Source organism: Procambarus clarkii, chromosome 43, assembly GCF_040958095.1.
Source record: "Procambarus clarkii isolate CNS0578487 chromosome 43, FALCON_Pclarkii_2.0, whole genome shotgun sequence".
Taxonomy (NCBI): domain Eukaryota; kingdom Metazoa; phylum Arthropoda; class Malacostraca; order Decapoda; family Cambaridae; genus Procambarus; species Procambarus clarkii.
This window is the reverse complement of record NC_091192.1, coordinates 12,827,939-12,848,530: the sequence shown is the minus strand read 5'-3', so window position 1 is coordinate 12,848,530 and position 20,592 is coordinate 12,827,939. Positions and strand designations below refer to the sequence as shown.

Below are 20,592 nucleotides of genomic sequence, written 5' to 3'. Positions count from 1 at the left end.
CCTCAACGGTAGACAAGACAGCCAACACGGCTGAGGAACCCGTACACTCTTCCCCTGCTGGTGGTGGGGAGTGTACTGAAGGGTGTGGCGAGGCCCAAGAGCAAAAGCTCGGCCCTCATACGCACAACTATGCGAGAGCAACCCTACCCTCCTTCGCGTCAAAGCTGTGGGTTTAATCCAAATCGAAGCAATAAAGACCAGGAAATACAACTAATTATCGACCATTATAAAAACGTGTTATCAAGCAGAATCAGGGAACTAGGAAGACCGCATGTGTACCCTGCCTGTCCGACCTAGACAAGGCAGGAGACAACGGCTCAGGCAGACAACGCACTTTTGACCTTGAAACGCTGCTGCTGCTGCCGCCGCCGCCACTGGGGTGATGGCCTGGTGAGGGGAGGGTTAGAGGGGGGAGGGTGAGGAGAGTGGCGTGGGGACGGACGAACCAGAAGCAGACGGGGGTGGGAAGTGGGGGGGATGGTGGAGGAGAGGGAGGGAGCGAGCAGGCAGGCGGGCGGGCGGGCGACATGGCCGTGTTTGTGTTGGTGGCCTCATCTTGGCGTAGACGCCGCCACGCTAGTTCTCACCCCCACACTGTGTCATGCTAACACCCGGGATCACCTTGGTGACTGATAAGCTGCCAGGATCGTGGGATACAAACTCACTCTCACGCCCCTTTTCCTTGTTTAACTTCCCATCGCACTGTTCCCAAGCATAATAGTACCACGCCACCCCTCCTCCCTCTACTTCACATACTACCATTTACTTCGGGTAATGCCTAAGAATACTCACCTAATGTATGGTTGTCTGATCATTAAACTAAAACAAACAAAACACATCCGCTTACGATATATCATAATCGTAGATAAAACGAAACTTTTCTGAGGGAGACTAATCCCCCCCCACCCGGGAGCGTTGTTTACAAATGGTCTCAGCTGATCCTATAACCAGAGTACCTACACCTGATCTCAACATATATTGAAAGTAGAATAAAGCACTTATAGTTACAGGTTCACTATAGCCCCTGCTGCTACGTGGACATTTCGTTCTGAGTAGCTGAATCAAAAACAGCCGCAGCAGCACTTATGATTTAAGTATAGTTCTAGACTTTGGTATAAAAGGGTCAAACCATACCTGAAGAGTTGACGTACGCTTCGACCTGTACTAATTTACGCACGCATCCACACCTGTACTTCATCATCCAACTCATCCTCCTGTTTTGATATTGTAAATATGGCCGATGGTACCAATATGTAATAATGGAGTCCCCGTAAGCTACATTTTGTACTCTTTTTCTCAGGAAAAAATAAAGCTAAAAACCAAATTAAAATATTCTTAGGCCTAAAATAGCATAAATTTGTAATATATTTGGTCTCGGCGAGCATTAGGCCTAGGATGGTTAGGTTTTATTAGCAACAAATGTAACAACTTTTCCCAGTTTGTCCAAGTTCAACACTACGAAACTCTACCTTCTGGTGGGCCATGAGACGTACTTTCAACCACATCGTTACTCTAAGTACTTTCTCATTTTAGAAGGCTGTGCTGCGTCATCCGGAAATATGCTGCTGCAGATATGGAGATGCAGCGCTGTGAGAGCCATTACAAGACTGCTAGTAGACACGGAGGAAAGGGAAGATCTTTTTTTTCTTTTCCAGGGTCAGGATGGGAAGGAGGAAGCGAAGTAGGGTGGAAGGTATGAGAAGAAAGAGCGGAGGATAAAGGGATGAGAAGTGGAGTGAAGGAAGGAAGGGTGGAGAGGAACAAGCTAGTGGAGAACGTGTGTCACACAACGGCCAGCTTTGAACAACATCAATGCCGATTAATTATATTCACGCGTTTAAATACGAAAATTTCTCTCATTAACAGAGTGCAAGCAGCTGAAATTAGTCGAAAAATTATACACAAAGGAACACAGGTTTATGGAGGCGTCACTCAAAAAGCTTATATTATATATATATATATTATATATATATATATATATATATATATATATATATATATATATATATATATACACACACACATATACACACACACACACACACAAACAAAAAAGGCAAAGCTTATGATAAACAGCGTCCCGGCTGTCAATGACTAGATGTATGTTGTGTGCAATATCATCTCCAGCTAGCAGCCAACAACAGTACCTCCTGATCAGTTACCAGTATTTGCGATGTGTTAGCTGTGGGAGTCACTTGGTAGATGCCTAATGTTTATAATGTTGTTAAATAAAAAGCTTTATTTAAGAAATTGGCTTTATAGCAGTGTTTTGTAACATTTCAACGGTCTAAACAAAAAAAAACTGACCACTCAATCCAGGCAAACCAGTTTAAGGAGAACTCTACAGGATTCCACTGACCTGGTCAGCTGTTTCCTGAATTTACCCAAATTTACCTTTAACCGACTTAACGCCAGTACCAACGCATTACCACCTTCTCCCCGTGCCATCCCAACAGCCAGCCTAATAATCAATATCTGCATTGTTAAACTAAATTATGAAAAAAGTACACGAAGGAATGTGGCGTGAATTTCAAAGTATGGCAACCGCCCCACATAACGAGGGAGGGGGAACTGGCCAACATACCTCATGGTCATTCCGCTAGGGACAGGGCACAAGACCACAGGAGGACTTTGGTGCTGGCGTCTCCGTCAAATTGTACAACAAATTCTATTTATGGAAGCACGATTTCGATGACAAAAAGCAATCTTCTATTTCAGAGAAGTAAATATTTTATATTAGGCACGCATTACAAATGTAGACGCGTCTTGTTCGTAAATTACAACATTAATATCCGTCTGTTCCAGTTAAATCCACTGTTTTCATTCAAAACTTTAAAAGTATACGATAGTATTTTTGTCGCCGCCTTGAAACTTAGCAACATCACCCGGGAGCATGCACCATGCGTTAATTTAAACTATTAATAGCATGTCAACACCACGTACTGGTATCTTGCGGCGCTGAAAGCTCTTTCATGAGAATGTCGATGGTATGTATATAAATGTAAAGGTACATGGTCAAATAAAATTATCTGCAAAAGTAGCCACCCAGTACATTTCGCGCCATTTTCCTCAGCTAGGAGCGTCTGGCCAGACGTCAGCTGGTATAAGTCACGTGGTGCGGGTCGCCCAAACCAAAACAATCCTGCCTGAGATTACAACGCCAGGCGATGCTGAATCTTCAGTATTTGAAACTTTCCCTATTTTTCGCCCCACATCCTTTCAGTAGAAGATTGAATTAATATATTATTTAAAAATTTGAACAATGCAGCGCTGGTGGAGTACAATGCAGTGATGGTGCGGGGTCCCGAAATGCGCGCCACATGGTCGCCGCTAGCCTCGCGCCAACCCCCGTCTCGCCACGTGGGGGTGCCGCTTCCCTACCTTCACTTCACCTAAACAAATGAAATTTTAACGTCGCATTTTCTCATTTGACGCTAAATCTATATTAACAGTATGATAGCGACCGTAGCATGAATAGAAAAGAAGTATTTACGTAGTTTTCCTTAATACTGTTCATAGTTTACCATGCGGCCAGCGGTAGTACGTTAAGGGGCGGGGCGAGGCTACGCCCGGTCGATCGTCGTCATGGAAACCGAATCAGCTGGCTCTGTTTTGAAACCCCGCATATAGTGAACTCTATGTTACTTACAATAAATATGCACATAAAACCCTACACTTTTGGCAATGAACATTTCATATCAAAAACAATGTGATACATAATCGTAACACGACGACACAAGACTATATTATCGTAGAGAGCAGAGGTGAGTATAAGAGTGCGGGAGAGCGTGGGGCCCACCATCAACACGAACACCTCCCGCTCCTACTCTAGTCAGCTGATATTTCCCGCCACGCTCACGCCACCATTCATGACATACACGTGCACACTCACACATAACACCATGTGATGTAAACCTTCCGGGCTGCCTTCACCGTGACATTGCCTCGCCGAATCATTACTGACGCTACGTTCTATGCGGTTTTACACAATGAACTCGGACAATGAATACCGTGTTTAACTTCGATATAAAAGTACTACAATTTTTTTTAAACCTTAATACATATTTTTTGTTCATATTGTTATATGCTGAATTAGTTTTGCGAAGCGAGAACTTTAACATAATTGTGGACATATTTGAACTGATTCACGTGTGAGAGGGTACAGTTGATACCCTTAGTACAGTTGGCTTCATTCTCTACTCCGAATCTGCACAATCCAGAATCCCGGGTTCAATTCCCGGGCGGGAGAGAAATGACTGGGCACGTTTCCTTACACCTAATGTGTCTGTTCACCTAGCAGTAAATAGGTATCTGGGAGTTAGACGGCTATCGTGAGGTTTCATCTTGAGGAGGGTCAGCAGTTCGACCTTGAATGCGACAAATACAAGATTGGAGTACTGTATACTTACACACAGGCTTCCTGTCCCCGACAAAATGAATTAAACATTGAATCGACTACTAAGTGACATTATGATCGTTAAGCTAATCGACAGGGGACATTTTGCTTCTTAACTGCATTTCGAAACACTTGTCTACCTAACTAGTTATTTAAGTGAAAAATCTAGAATTTTCTACTTTTTATTTTGACGTTTATTTAAAGCACCGTAAACTCATCCTGGCCACCTTCAGTAAATACTTCATTTGATCCCAAACCAATCATATCCAAGTACAATGGTTTATTTATAGAAGATTTTAGCGTGAACAGAGCCACGAACACTCATATTTCGCCGTCTTTCCTATATAAACATTAGCAAACGAAAGCACATTCCACGGAATAGGTGAATTATGAAATAGAGGTTTCAGAAGCCAATTGAAGTACCTGGCCATCCAGTGGCAATATCACGCACCTTTGTCCGACGCGTATGCTATGCCCACAGCTGCAGCCTCTCCCCGTCCCCTACCCACCTAACCCTCCAAATATAACAGCCAGCTGTTCTGCCCAGCGAGGCGCTGCTCAATATACTTGGACTCCAAAAGAAACACACCCGCGTGCAGTTGAATATGTCCCTCGAGGGTTACCGAAGCCCAGGAGTGTTGCAAGCCAGGTTTTGTAGCCTAGCACAGTCCACAACGGGCCCCTTGTTGCCTACCAAATAGTAGTACCCGTGCCAGCAGACTACCCTTGTTCATACGTCGGCAACAACAAATAGTTTGTCTATGCTTGCCAGGTATTATGTGATGAACTCTTATGTTACTTTCTCTCTCCCTGTGGTGACCTCTCTTACCTGGTTTTCTCTCCCAGTGACGAAGCTTACTTATATTATGACTTCCCCAGTAGCTCATACCTCTTAGCCCTGGGAATACTCTAGTGGTATACCTCACCTGCTGACTACGCGCAACGTAGCCTACTCAGTCTATTTACTACGCCATATCATTATTACCAGTCATTTTTGTTCTAGGTGGTGTCAACATCAGTGGAAACTCACCTTACTGAGCTTCTCTCCCTCGTGGTGTGGCAGCAAAGTCTTGAGTGAAGCAAACCCTGCGTTAATACTCTGCATCCGCCTCCGTTCGTTGCTGTTGGCTATCTCACGCCGAATACGCTTCTCCTGTTCCATAGCTGTCTTTGGCGACACTGGTCGTCCACCCAACCTTACGAGTACACAAAATACATATTAAATTCCAAACTGAATAAGCTAAAGAAATAAAGTATTTAAAATATTATATTATATGTATCTTTAAAATTAATTCTGCCCAACAGCCCAACAATTCGTATAAAAAGCACAGTAACCCTCCTGCCTGCCTATCCACACACACAGTAACCCTCCTGCCTGCCTGCCTATCCACACACACAGTAACCCTCCTGCCTGCCTGCCTATCCACACACACAGTAACCCTCCTGCCTGCCTGCCTATCCACACACACAGTAACCCTCCTGCCTGCCTGCCTATCCACACACACAGTAACCCTCCTGCCTGCCTGCCTATCCACACACACAGTAACCCTCCTGCCTGCCTGCCTATCCACACACACAGTAACCCTCCTGCCTGCCTGCCTATCCACACACACAGTAACCCTCCTGCCTGCCTGCCTATCCACACACACAGTAACCCTCCTGCCTGCCTGCCTATCCACACACACAGTAACCCTCCTGCCTGCCTGCCTATCCACACACACAGTAACCCTCCTGCCTGCCTGCCTATCCACACACACAGTAACCCTCCTGCCTGCCTGCCTATCCACACACACAGTAACCCTCCTGCCTGCCTGCCTATCCACACACACAGTAACCCTCCTGCCTGCCTGCCTATCCACACACACAGTAACCCTCCTGCCTGCCTATCCACACACACAGTAACCCTCCTGCCTGCCTATCCACACACACAGTAACCCTCCTGCCTGCCTATCCACACACACAGTAACCCTCCTGCCTGCCTATCCACACACACTAACCCTCCTGCCCGCCTATCCACACACACAGTAACCCTCCTGCCCGCCTATCCACACACAGTAACCCTCCTGCCCGCCTATCCACACACAGTAACCCTCCTGCCCGCCTATCCACACACAGTAACCCTCCTGCCTGCCTATCCACACACACAGTAACCCTCCTGTCCTGCCTGCCTATCCACACACAGTAACCCTCCTGCCTGCCTATCCACACACAGTAACCCTCCTGCCTGCCTATCCACACACAGTAACCCTCCTGCCTGCCTATCCACACACAGTAACCCTCCTGCCCGCCTATCCACACACAGTAACCCTCCTGCCCGCCTATCCACACACAGTAACCCTCCTGCCCGCCTATCCACACACAGTAACCCTCCTGTCTGCCTGCCTATCCACACACACAGTAACCCTCCTGTCTGCCTGCCTATCCACACACAGTAACCCTCCTGCCCGCCTATCCACACACAGTAACCCTCCTGCCCGCCTATCCACACACAGTAACCCTTCTGCCTACCTATCCACACACAGTAACCCTCCTGCCCGCCTATCCACACACAGTAACCCTCCTGCCCGCCTATCCACACACAGTAACCCTTCTGCCTACCTATCCACACACAGTAACCCTCCTGCCCGCCTATCCACACACAGTAACCCTCCTGCCCGCCTATCCACACACAGTAACCCTTCTGCCTACCTATCCACACACAGTAACCCTCCTGCCTACCTATCCACACACAAAAAATGTAATCAGAAAGTAGCATAATTATTGTATTCTTAATTTTCTTGCATTTTATGTCAATATGAAACATTAAAAACCTCATTAACTCCACTCTAATAATTGGTCCACATAAAGCTTTAAGAGTGTCACTAATCCAATTTACAAGAACAACTTTCTGCTTACAAAAATAAAATATATGCATAGTATTCTCAATTTCAGTACATTGGTCACACCTATTGTTGTCCTTAATGCCCAGCGAAACCTGTTACAGCAGCAGCCAACTAACCATAATACAGAGCCAATGTAAATCCACTTTCTTTTGTTATTGTGTCCCCGGTAGCGACGGTATCCCGTGACGCGTGAACACTGACCTCCTCGCTAAATACTGCACATGTTTAACACATGGACGCCACACACCGAAATCGACACTAAGACAGAATACCTAGCGCCCCCCCTCACATCCCCCCCCCAGTAATCCCCCGCACCTTATCTTGAGATCTTGAGATGATTTCGGGGCTTTAGTGTCCCCGCGGCCCGGTCCTCGACCAGGCCTCCACCCCCAGGAAGCAGCCCGTGACAGCTGACTAACACCTAGGTACCTAATTTACTGCTAGGTAACAGGGGCATAGGGTGAAAGAAACCTTAACCCCAACATCCCAGCTGATACAAACTCTACGCTTCCAAAGGCATGCCACTCTCCAGAGCAGCAGCTCCACACAGCCTTGAACAACAACATGTCCATACCTTCTCACGAGAGAAACATTATATAGCAGCAGTGGCTAGTTGTTAAGAAGAGCACACCGACGAAGGCTTGGTGTGTTAGAGAGTGTATACTCTATGACCCCGTGCGTGGCGACGCGGACGGGGGGGGGGAGGGGAGAGAGGGGGGGGAAGGGGAGAGAGGGGGGGGAAGGGGAGAGAGGGGGGGAAGGGGAGAGAGGAGGGGAAGGGGAAAAGAGGGGGGGAAGGGGAAAAGAGACAAAAGAGAAAGAAGAAAGAAAAGAGAGAGAAGAGAAAGACACACACACACAGCCCCAAGGGGGGCTGTGTGTGTGTGTACTCACCTAGTTGTGTGTGTGTGTGTGTACTCACCTAGTTGTGTGTGTGTGTGTGTACTCACCTAGTTGTGTGTGTGTGTGTGTACTCACCTAGTTGTGTGTGTGTGTGTGTGTACTCACCTAGTTGTGTGTGTGTGTGTGTACTCACCTAGTTGTGTGTGTGTGTGTGTACTCACCTAGTTGTGTGTGTGTGTGTGTACTCACCTAGTTGTGTGTGTGTGTGTGTACTCACCTAGTTGTGTGTGTGTGTGTGTGTGTGTGTGTGTGTGTGTGTGTGTGTGTGTGTGTGTGTGTGTGTGTATTCACCAAGTTCTATTCACCTAGCTGTGTTTGCGGGGGTTGAGCTTTGCTCTTTCGGCCCGCCTCTCAACTGTCAATCAACTGTTTAATATTTTTTTTTCTCCACCACACACACACACACACACACCTGTCATGGTTCAGCCTTCCCAATGCACCAGCTGACTTTTACTATTAACCACGTTTCTTGTAAGTGGATGGTACTTATTATGAATCGTATACCCGTCGTGTGGGCGGTCGTGCATGTGCAGTAAGAGGCGTATCTCGCTTCTGTAATTTGTCGAGACCAAGACAATTGACCTATCTTGAGCTTATCTTGAGATGATTTCGGGGCTTTTGTGTCCCCGCGGCCCGGTCCTCGACCAGGCCTCCACCCCCAGGAAGCAGCCCGTGACAGCTGACTAACTCCCAGGTACCTATTTACTGCTAGGTAACAGGGGCATTCAGGGTGAAAGAAACTTTGCCCATTTGTTTCTGCCTCGTGCGGGAATCGAACCCGCGCCACAGAATTACGAGTCCTGCGCGCTATCCACCAGGCTACGAGGCCCCTTCTTCTATGGAGAAGGGTCCAAAACCTGAGCTAATTTTCGCCACCCTGTCACATCTCTACTCCAAATATACCCAACCTAACCTAACAGCATTTCATATAAGTATATGGTATGCACAAATTGTGACGTCACTGTGACGTAATTATGGCGTCATCATGACAGGTCAATAAACTTGATAAAGTATCCTCAACGCAACACCCACACGATGAAGTAGCCACAAACTTTAATATCTTAGTATAATATATCTTTAATATCTCACACTACAAATAAATCATATCCACTAAAGAATCTGGGTTACTTGGACAAGGGTAGTAGTCACTTCTTGTCCCTAGCAACTCCTGGTCACGCTACTCAACTACAACCTATAAATTAACTCTTGCCCCCCCCCCTCCCCCAATACTCCATAACTACACCCCAGAAAGATATACTCCAGTTACAAGCCACGTCAGTATACTTATCTCACTTTCCCGACTGTTGTCATATTTTTTTTTTTTTTGAGATATATACAAGAGTTGTTACATTCTTGTACAGCCACTAGTACGCGTAGCGTTTCGGGCAAGTCCTTAATCCTAAGGGTCCCTGGAATACGATCCCCTGCCACGAAGAATCGTTTTTTCATCCAAGTACACAATTTTACTGTTGCGTTAAACAGAGGCTACAGTTAAGGAATTGCGCCCAGTAAATCCTCCCCGGCCAGGATACGAACCCATGACATAGCGCTCGCGGAACGCCAGGCGAGTGTCTTACCACTACACCACGGAGACTGCCAAATGTATAAAGACTGCCGATATGTATAAAGCATTTAGTTGTCCCGTTAGTTAGTAACGTGTCCATCCGTGTGGCTTACACACCAACTTCACCCAGGATTATACGGCGTAAAAGAATGCAGTCACTCGGGCATGACTTGACACAAACAAAATCACTGGGTCAATAGGCTAATGTCACACCATTCCTTGCCACTCCTGGAAGAGTGAAAACTCCACCATCCGAGGAAGGGCCACCTTCTCTCTCAATGTGTATTATCTTACTTTTAATTGGGGGGGGGGGGATTAAAAGTAGCTAATGTAGTTAGACTACTCACCACTTTCCGTGCAAGGACAGCATAAAAAATGGCCCAAAAGACCTTTTCGGTAAATCGGCCTGAAGGGTCATTTATGTACTAGTTAAATCTGTGTGCTGGTTCGATTCCTCCTCATTGCTTACTGATTTTCTCATTGATACATTACAGCACATTAATGTGATTTCTTTGTGCACGATTTAGTTATCGGTGATCCCTGATCGGAGAAGGGCTTTGTGGCTGAGAAGTGATGACAATCTTATCAAGAGATTGCAATAATTAAGGGAACTATAATGATCCACACAATAAATGTTTGGTACACACACAATAAATTTCTAGTAGAGCTGAGAAAGAACTGCAAGTGCATTAGGGAGAAGTTCATGTTTATGGTCTGAATGTGTAGGTAGAAGTCTCAACACTCGTGCATAGTGTGGTAGTGTATGCGAGTCAGGTCTCGCACTCGGATTGCATTGTGAGAGATGGGGTCATTGTATTCGCATGCATGTTTGCACCCGTCTCAGACACCGTAACCAGTCCTTTAATTCACGTTAAAACCCGGTACTTTATAGTGACTCATTACAGAGAGTATATAATTATTACAGTGTGTCTAAATCGTCCACGTCACTTGGCAAGTTAACACTGTAAGCAACACAACCGGTGACATTCCCAGACATGCACAAGGTATTATTATACCACCCTGGAACTACAAAAGTACTGACACTGTGTAGTGAACAAAAGAAATACGCCAAGAAGCAAGGTGGTGAAGGCAGATGACATAACAGCTTCAAATGTAAATATGATAAGAGCCCAATAAGTTCAAGAACTTGGACACTAATTTACCAACCCCGTCCTCGACTCGAGTCCATTACATTCAGCGGTCGACCCCACAAACGCATTCATAAATTTTAACATGCTGTTCATTCAAAACGGGAATTTTCTCAAGTATAAATTAATATTAAAATATATTGGCATATTGTGCATATATAGACATAGGTTAGGTTAGGTCAGGTGTTTAGGTTCTGTTGGCGATTATTTGTATTTGTAGTACGTGGGTGAAGCATTTATAGCGTTGTGATTCGAACAAAATTCGTCAGTGAAGCACTTGTTCCGGGAGTGTTCGAACGTCAGCAGTTGTGAGTCGTGTGTAAACCGCTTTTCATTCATAAACAGCTGGGGTTTGGCGGGTACATGGAATCACTTTTGGATCTTTGTTTGGAGGACGAGCTGAATTTACTGACTAAGAAGCGGGACCAAAGAGCCGAAGCTCCACCCCCGCACACTCAATTAAGCGAGCACATTGACAATTACGTATCAATAATACTGGTAATGTTTCCCCCTCTCCTGATTTACGCGACCTATTAGGTGGAGCTGCCCTGTGAATGCCTGTATCTAAATATAAAGTACAAATATATGTGCATGATTGGGCCTCTTCTATCAACTTTCTGTAACTTTGTTGATAATCGTACATATATTGACGTAATGGACAATTACATATAATTTGGTACAGTACTATTCACTTTATAAAGTAACGAAAGAATGAAGCTAAAACCAAACTTAAAATATCCCTAGACTTAGTATAGTATACATGTATGTACTATATTAAGCTTCAGATAGCATGTATTACGCCTAGGTCCCTAGGATAATAAGGTTAGGTTTTATTAGCAACATAAATACAAAACCGCTTTGTCCAAAGTCAAGAGTACCAAATTCCTTTAAATTGTCCGTTAGGTCAATACACGTAGGATGGTCGAGGTGGTTACTTTAAGTACTACGTCAACAGGCGGCCGGAGTGCTGCTACACACACTCACACTATTGGAATCCTTGTAAACATTACACAAGAGGCTATAGACGAGAGCATTATCACAGCTGGTGATAGAGGCTCACACCAAACACTAATGACACTCCACAACCAACACAATGTCTCCTATTAACATAATAGTAAAGGACATACTATTAAGTTTAATGGGATACCTACACAATAGACATTACAGAAGGACAACTTGGCCATAGAAGCAGCTGGGAGAGAGGGCTGGTGTATACAACTTATTCTACCTATGAAACAGTCCTAGACAAAGCAAATTCAAGGCATTGAGATTCATAAAACTTGATTAAAGAAGGACTGATAAATCCTTAAGGTATTTAATACGAGACGAATAACATGCGACACACAGCAACAGGCAGGTCGAACAGTAAAGGTCGTTCAGCATCCAAGAACTTATCTCAACACATATAAGATAACATTAATAAACTGAAATATTTCATTCAAATTAGATAAGACAAGAAGTTGTCAGGCAATGTAGTAGTGAACAGGTGGGGTGATGAACCAAGAAGGAGCCTCCAAGACGAATACCTTGAACAAGTATGAATAGGCCTAGGCTGGATGGGTGAATGAATGGAGGGGTAAAAACGGGACCTCGTGCCTCGCATGGGTCAGTAGGCCTACTACGGTTGATGACCTGATGGCCACACAGGCTTATGACGCCGCAAGTGTGGACTAGCCGCCATCACGTCACCACCACCACCCTCCAGCCCCGCCACCACAACAATAACAATCATCTAAATTGCCAACATAGAAGCAAAAATTAGAGATTAACAAAAACTAGGGAATGAGCCGGACGGTGTGGATGGTGCACAAGTGGGTGCCAGACAGAGTACCTCGGGGTGCACAGTAATGTGACTGGGAGTCTGGCAACAGGAGGCTGCTACACCAACTACCACATGAAGAAACCGTCCAAAAAAAGGGATAAGGAGGTTGACAATTCCACTGGACTAGTTTATCAAAGCTGGCATCAAACGGATATAAACTGTTAGAATTTGGTCAACATGTGTTTGCGTTGAATGTGTTTAAAAGCTTAACAGCGATTCAGGCGTCTGTATACCATACAAGTTAAGACTAATTATGGAAGAGACAGCCCACGATACTAATTACAATACATCGTCCTTTTTGCGAGACTGGCCTTGTAGCCGAGACTAACACAAAGAGGCACAAGGCTTCATATCTAAGGTTGAGCTGGTGTTCAAGGTGCCGTTATTGTGATATCACCACCAAGTAGTACCTACACCCTGGAAATTTCCATATCAAGCCTCCATATGTATGAAGCATGATTTATGATTTTGTATGAAGCACTGGACTGTATTTTACAGACTTTGAAGAAGTTCGGTCAATCGGTACTCTAGAGTAAGGCGTCCCCTGCCACCAGGAGCACATGCACAGCAACACCACCACATGGTTGAGAGGGGTGCCAGACAAGTGCAGCTTACCACCGTAGGCACCATCAAGGGGTGACCAACACCACACTAACATACAGGCGTTACTGTGTACACTGATGTGCTGGTGTCCTCCTGGTTGTGTCTGCTGACGGACCTCGGCAGTATGTGTTGCATCATCTTGCACCAGGCTCTGGCTTGCAGGTCCTCCACTTGATAGACTCTGCCGTTGCAGGATTTGGAGGATTTGTTCCCGAGTCGTCTTAATCTGGCAGAGGGCTTTCCTCAAGTTCCGTTTGCTTTTGTAATATTCGGTGGACGACTGGATGAGATTTAAAAAAAAAACTAACATACAACCTTCACCACAACCACCCAACACAGCCGAGGGCGGAGGAAGCCAGGCATAAAGGTTCAAAAGGTGACCAAGGCACACAAGAGGGTGGCGAGACACTCCATCAGCCAGCTGGTAATGGCGGGGCCCAGAAGTCACCACCCAACCCTACAAGATCATGGAGGCGAGTACCACACTCAACAACCACCATACCACCACCACCACTATACGCTAAGCTCCCTCCCCCTTCCCACCCAAGACCACTACCAGCGTACTACACAATTACCCAGAAACTACCATAAACATACCAACAATAACACAAAAGCCCTACCCTCAACTAGCGTACCCAACGATACGCTAATACCCAACTTTTAATGCCAGAGGCCTCTCACCCTCAACTAGCGTACCCAACAATACCCCAGGAGCCCCAGCCTCCACTAGCGTACCCAACAATACCCCAGGAGCCCCAGCCTCCACTAGCGTACCCAACAATACCCCAGGAGCCCCAGCCTCCACTAGCGTACCCAACAATACCCCAGGAGCCCCAGCCTCCACTAGCGTACCCAACAATACCCCAGGAGCCCCAGCCTCCACTAGCGTACCCAACAATACCCCAGGAGCCCCAGCCTCCACTAGCGTACCCAACAATACCCCAGGAGCCCCAGCCTCCACTAGCGTACCCAACAATACCCCAGGAGCCCCAGCCTCCACTAGCGTACCCAACAATACCCCAGGAGCCCCACCGACCAAACAAGCAGCTCTCACACAGCAAGACAAGGCTGGGGGGGGGGCAGCCTGGGGAACGGACGTGACGTCCCCAGCATATCTGACATACCAGACGGGCGGTGGTGGCCGCCGGGAATCGCCCCTCCTCAACACACAATCTATTTACATGTACGCCGATTGTTAAAGATGGCCAGGAGACCAGCTTCACCCACCGTGGACTCCCTATAAAGAACCAGCGACATTCGTCAAGTATCGACGCAGTTCTCACCATACCGTTAGTGTTAACGTCGATCACACTAAATCTGGTTTGAAACAAAAATAGTCCCAAAGGGCGTTATTGGGCAGCGTCTCTCGTCTTGTGAGTGAACATAACGTTATCTTGTTTGACAACAGCTGGGACCTATCACAGCTGCGCCTGGGTACAGGTGACGGGATGAACAACACAGCTGCGCCTGGGTACAGGTGACGGGATGAACAACACAGCTGCGCCTGGGTACAGGTGACGGGATGAACAACAGCTGCGCCTGGGTACAGGTGACGGGATGAACAACACAGCTGCGCCTGGGTACAGGTGACGGGCATGAACAACACAGCTGCGCCTGGGTACAGGTGACGGGATGAACAACAGCTGCGCCTGGGTACAGGTGACGGGATGAACAACACAGCTGCGCCTGGGTACAGGTGACGGGATGAACAACACAGCTGCGCCTGGGTACAGGTGACGGGCATGAACAACACAGCTGCGCCTGGGTACAGGTGACGGGATGAACAACACAGCTGCGCCTGGGTACAGGTGACGGGATGAACAACACAGCTGCGCCTGGGTACAGGTGACGGGATGAACACAGCTGCGCCTGGGTACAGGTGACGGCATGAACAACACAGCTGCGCCTGGGTACAGGTGACGGCATGAACAACACAGCTGCGCCTGGGTACAGGTGACGGGATGAACAACACAGCTGCGCCTGGGTACAGGTGACGGCATGAACAACAGGTGCGCCTGGGTACAGGTGACGGGATGAACAACACAGCTGCGCCTGGGTACAGGTGACGGGATGAACACAGCTGCGCCTGGGTACAGGTGACGGCATGAACAACACAGCTGCGCCTGGGTACAGGTGACGGCATGAACAACACAGCTGCGCCTGGGTACAGGTGACGGGATGAACAACACAGCTGCGTCTGGGTACAGGTGACGGGATGAACACAGCTGCGCCTGGGTACAGGTGACGGCATGAACAACACAGCTGCGCCTGGGTACAGGTGACGGGATGAACAACACAGCTGCGCCTGGGTACAGGTGACGGCATGAACAACACAGCTGCGCCTGGGTACAGGTGACGGGATGAACAACACAGCTGCGCCTGGGTACAGGTGACGGCATGAACAACACAGCTGCGCCTGGGTACAGGTGACGGGATGAACAACACAGCTGCGCCTGGGTACAGGTGACGGCATGAACAACACAGCTGCGCCTGGGTACAGGTGACGGCATGAACAACACAGCTGCGCCTGGGTACAGGTGACGGCATGAACAACACAGCTGCGCCTGGGTACAGGTGACGGCATGAACAACACAGCTGCGCCTGGGTACAGGTGACGGGATGAACAACACAGCTGCGCCTGGGTACAGGTGACGGGATGAACAACACAGCTGCGCCTGGGTACAGGTGACGGCATGAACAACACAGCTGCGCCTGGGTACAGGTGACGGCATGAACAACACAGCTGCGCCTGGGTACAGGTGACGGCATGAACAACACAGCTACAATAATAACACTTAACAAAATGCAGACTTGCGGCGATGAATCACCAAAGGTTTATATAAAACCAAGTATACCTTGCGGTGGTTCCGGGGTTCATTAAGGTCCCCGCGGCCCGGTCTCTGACCAGGCCTCCTTTAGCATGTAAAGCCATGACCTACAAGTGACAAACGCGATAGTAAAGGATCCCGAGCCTTCATTCATGCAATAGCCAGACGCCTACAGGCAGGCTAGTCGCAACAACCGTGGGTGCCGCGACCCGAGAGAAGACCACTCACACACGAGGACCCCGCCGCCCCCTCTAACAGCCCACACAATACAGTAACAGTGGTCCTCTCTTATGTTTAAACCTTTCAGTTGACACCAACTCTTGTAAGACACAGGACGGGTGAGCGGAGCAGTGTTGAAAAGGAGGCTGGGAGGTGTCAATAGCGGCATGCCGGAAGGAGGTTATTAAGTACAAATACCTCCGGGAATTTCACAACAGGGTGATGGAGGACGCGAGCGGGGGGGGGGGGGGGTGCGGGAGAGAGCCACAAGGTTCAAAAGACGAGACGGGGAGCAGTGGGGAGGACGGGGAAGGCAGGAGAGGATGGAAGGAGGAGGAGAGAGGAGAGAATGGAAGGAGGAGGAGAGAGGAGAGAATGGAAGGAGGAGGAGAGGATGGGAGGAGGAGGAGAGAGGAGAGGATGGAAGGAGGAGGAGAGAGGAGAGGATGGAAGGAGGAGGAGAGAGGAGAGGATGGAAGGAGGAGGAGAGAGGAGAGGATGGAAGAGAGGAGGAGAGAGGAGAGGATGGAAGAGAGGAGGCTGGAGCAGGAGACGGTAGAGGTGTAGGGGGGGGGCAGCATCACCAGACGGCGCAGGAGGGCTGGGGGCAGGGGGGGGGGGGGGCGGGGAACCATGCACAACCTGCCCGCTCTACCTTGCCCTAATAAGGTCAACTGCCCCAACTGGCTACACCTGCTCACCCATGACTCACTCACAGCCTCAACACGTGACACAACACACTACGTCACCACAACCTTACACTTGACGCTGGACCCAACCTAACCACCTTAACACTCCTTATAGTTACCGGGGGGGGGGGCTCGTAGCCTGGTGGATAGCGCGCAGGACTCGTAATTCTGTGTCGCGGGTTCGATTCCCGCACGAAGGCAGAAACAAATGGGCAAAGTTTCTTTCACCCTGAATGTCCCTGTTACCTAGCAGTAAATAGGTACCTGGGTGTTAGTCAGCTGTCACGGGCTGCTTCCTGGGGGTGGAGGCCTGGTCAAGGACCGGGCCGCGGGGACACTAAAACCCCGAAATCAACTCAAGATAACCTCAAGATAACCTTGTGTGTGTAGTTACGTTATTACTCCGCTGATAACAAATAATCTCATTCTGGAAATAACGAGCTCCCCATTTTTTGTCTAACACCTTACCTTACCATGAGGTTACCTTGAGGAGTTTTCGGAGCTTAGCGACCCCGCGGCCCGGTCGTCGACAAGGCCTCCTGGATGCTAAACTGATCAACCAGGCTGTTGGACGCGGCTGCTCGCAGCCTCATGTATGAGTCACAGCCTGGTTGATCAGAACACTGGTTAAACGGCTTTCATAGTCACACCTACAGTACGTCATCCTGTTCCACCCACGCCCAGCCATACCTGCATCTCCCCCCCCCCACAGCCAGCCCAGCCACACCTGCATCACCCCCCCCCCCACAGCCAGCCCAGCCACACCTGCATCTCCCCCCACAGCCAGCCCAGCCACACCTGCATCTCCCCCCACAGCCAGCCCAGCCACACCTGCATCTCCCCCCCCCACAGCCAGCCCAGCCACACCTGCATCACCCCCCCCCCCCCACAGCCAGCCCAGCCACACCATCTCCCCCCACAGCCAGCCCAGCCACACCATCTCCCCCCACAGCCAGCCCAGCCACACCTGCATCTCCCCCCACAGCCAGCCCAGCCACACCTGCATCTCCCCCCACAGCCAACCCAGCCACACCTGCACCCCCGACAGCCAGCCCAGACACACCTGCACCTAGTATTAAGCCACCCAAGAGATGGCACGGGCATGAATAGCCCGTAAGTGGTAGATTTTTGGAGTGAACGTGATCTTTGGTGGTGAAGGTTAAGGAGAGAGCGTGGAGTGGTGACCACCGATGGCACACTGGAGTACAGTTGCTGGGAATGTATGTGTGCGAGGAGCGGCGGGATACATTTAAAGGTGACAATTGCTACACGTCTTGCTCTAAGTGGCAGCCAGCCACTTATTACACTTACTTTTACACAACTTACAACTTTTTTTACTTACAACAACTTTTTTACTTACTTTTAGCACAACACTTATTACACTGACTTTTGGACATACACTGCACTCACAGTGTTATAAATACTGTCATTAATTTCAGCTGGGTAACCCTGTCACACGCCCCACCAGAGGTAAGTTCACAAAATTAAGTGGTGGGAGGGAGGGGGGGGGGGCTAAAAACTTAAAACATTATCTCGGCAATGGAACGGAAACAAGAAATACTGGGTGCGGGGGGGGGGGGGTCCCAGCTGACACACTGGCGACAAGCAGCCAGAGGTAGTAGCTAGGTCGGGTAAAATTCTTAGTTTCCCCGCACCATTTTGTAACTGGTTCAATGGCTGCTCTGACACAACCCAAATAAATAGAAGTTACTGAGAATTACTGTATAGTTGGACCACAGACCCATTAAACAATAATAATTGAAAGGAAGACAAACATCATGACAAAATTATCAACGTATTAAAAAATTACGGAATACAAGAAAATACAGGAATGTATGGGAGATCTTGACGAGGAGTGAGGCCTCACTCGGGAGGCCCTCACCAGTCTTGGGCTGGGGACACACCAAGGCTGGAGCTACCTATCTTGAGGTTATCTTGAGATGATTTAGAGGCTTTAGTGTCCCCGCGGCCCGGTCCTAGACCAGGCCTCCACCCCCAGGAAGCAGCCCGTGACAGCTGACTAACACCCAGGTACCTATTTACTGCTAGGTAACAGTGGCATTCAGGGTGAAAAACATTCCTAGGACCAAAACACAAGGAATATCGTAGAGGTGGGCAACGAGGATAACTCTAGGGATTTAAATCGTTAAATGTGAGGAGATAAAGGAGTCAGACCTCACCATATTTCGAGAAAGAATGAGTGACAAAATTTTAAGGATAACTGGCAAAATACGATATAAAAATATAGATGTATCCTCCGTGGTGCTGAGCTATGAAGCTGACTGATCGCCACTAGAGGTCGCGATGACAATATAAAATACAGAAATAGTTTTAAAAGTATACTAGACAAGTCGCAGTAGTCACTGTATAGGGAGGTGAATGATCGAGGCTGTTGGGGCCACCAGCTGTGGGAGCGGGGCGTCTCATCTTGGGCCACCAGCTGTGGGAGCGGGGCGTCTCATCTTGGGCCACCAGCTGTGGGAGTGGGGAGTCTCATCTTGGGCCACCAGCTGTGGGAGTGGGGAGTCTCATCTTGGGCCACCAGCTGTGGGAGTGGGGAGTCTCATCTTGGGCCACCAGCTGTGGGAGCGGGGCGTCTCATCTTGGGCCACCAGCTGTGGGAGTGGGGCGTCTCATCTTGGGCCACCAGCTGTGGGAGCGGGGCGTCTCATCTTGGGCCACCAGCTGTGAGAGTGGGGCGTCTCATCTTGGGCCACCAGCTGTGGGAGTGGGGCGTCTCATCTTGGGCCACCAGCTGTGGGAGTGGGGCGTCTCATCTTGGGCCACCAGCTGTGGGAGCTGGGGAGTCTCATCTTGGGCCACCAGCTGTGGGAGCGGGGAGTCTCATCTTGGGCCACCAGCTGTGGGAGTGGGGAGTCTCATCTTGGGCCACCAGCTGTGGGAGCGGGGCGTCTCATCTTGGGCCACCAGCTGTGGGAGCGGGGCGTCTCATCTTGGGCCACCAGCTGTGGGAGTGGGGCGTCTCATCTTGGGCTACCAGCTGTGGGAGTGGAGCGTCTCATCTTGGGCCACCAGCTGTGGGAGTGGGGCGTCTCATCTTGGGCCACCAGCTGTGGGAGCGGGGCGTCTCATCTTGGGCCACCAGCTGTGGGAGTGGGGCGTCTCATCTTGGGCCACCAGCTGTGGGGAGTCTTATCTTGGGCCACCAGCTGTGGGAGTGGGGAGTCTCATCTTGGGCCACCAGCTGTGGGAGCGGGGAGTCTCATCTTGGGCCACCAGCTGTGGGAGTGGGGAGTCTCATCTTGGGCCACCAGCTGTGGGAGCGGGGCGTCTCATCTTGGGCCACCAGCTGTGGGAGTGGGGCGTCTCATCTTGGGTCACCAGCTGTGGGAGTGGGGCGTCTCATCTTGCGTCACCAGCTGTGGGAGTGGGGCGTCTCATCTTGGGCCACCAGCTGTGGGAGCGGGGCGTCTCATCTTGGGCCACCAGCTGTGGGAGTAATCATTGTATTCTAACATTGGGTCTTGTAACATTTCCATGGTGTTCCACACCTGGTAGCTTGGTGCGGTATTCTGAT

The 20,592-nt window shown here is 49.1% G+C and overlaps 1 protein-coding gene across 1 annotated transcript in view; it reads right to left on the bottom strand.

Annotated features, from left to right (window-relative positions):
* The window catches only part of crp (cropped), a 102,908-nt gene that overhangs the window by 57,527 nt on the left and 24,789 nt on the right, over positions 1-20,592 (bottom strand). The window contains 1 exon segment of the mRNA XM_045738539.2: positions 5,427-5,592. Within this exon segment, the coding sequence (XP_045594495.2) occupies positions 5,427-5,592 (166 nt within the window).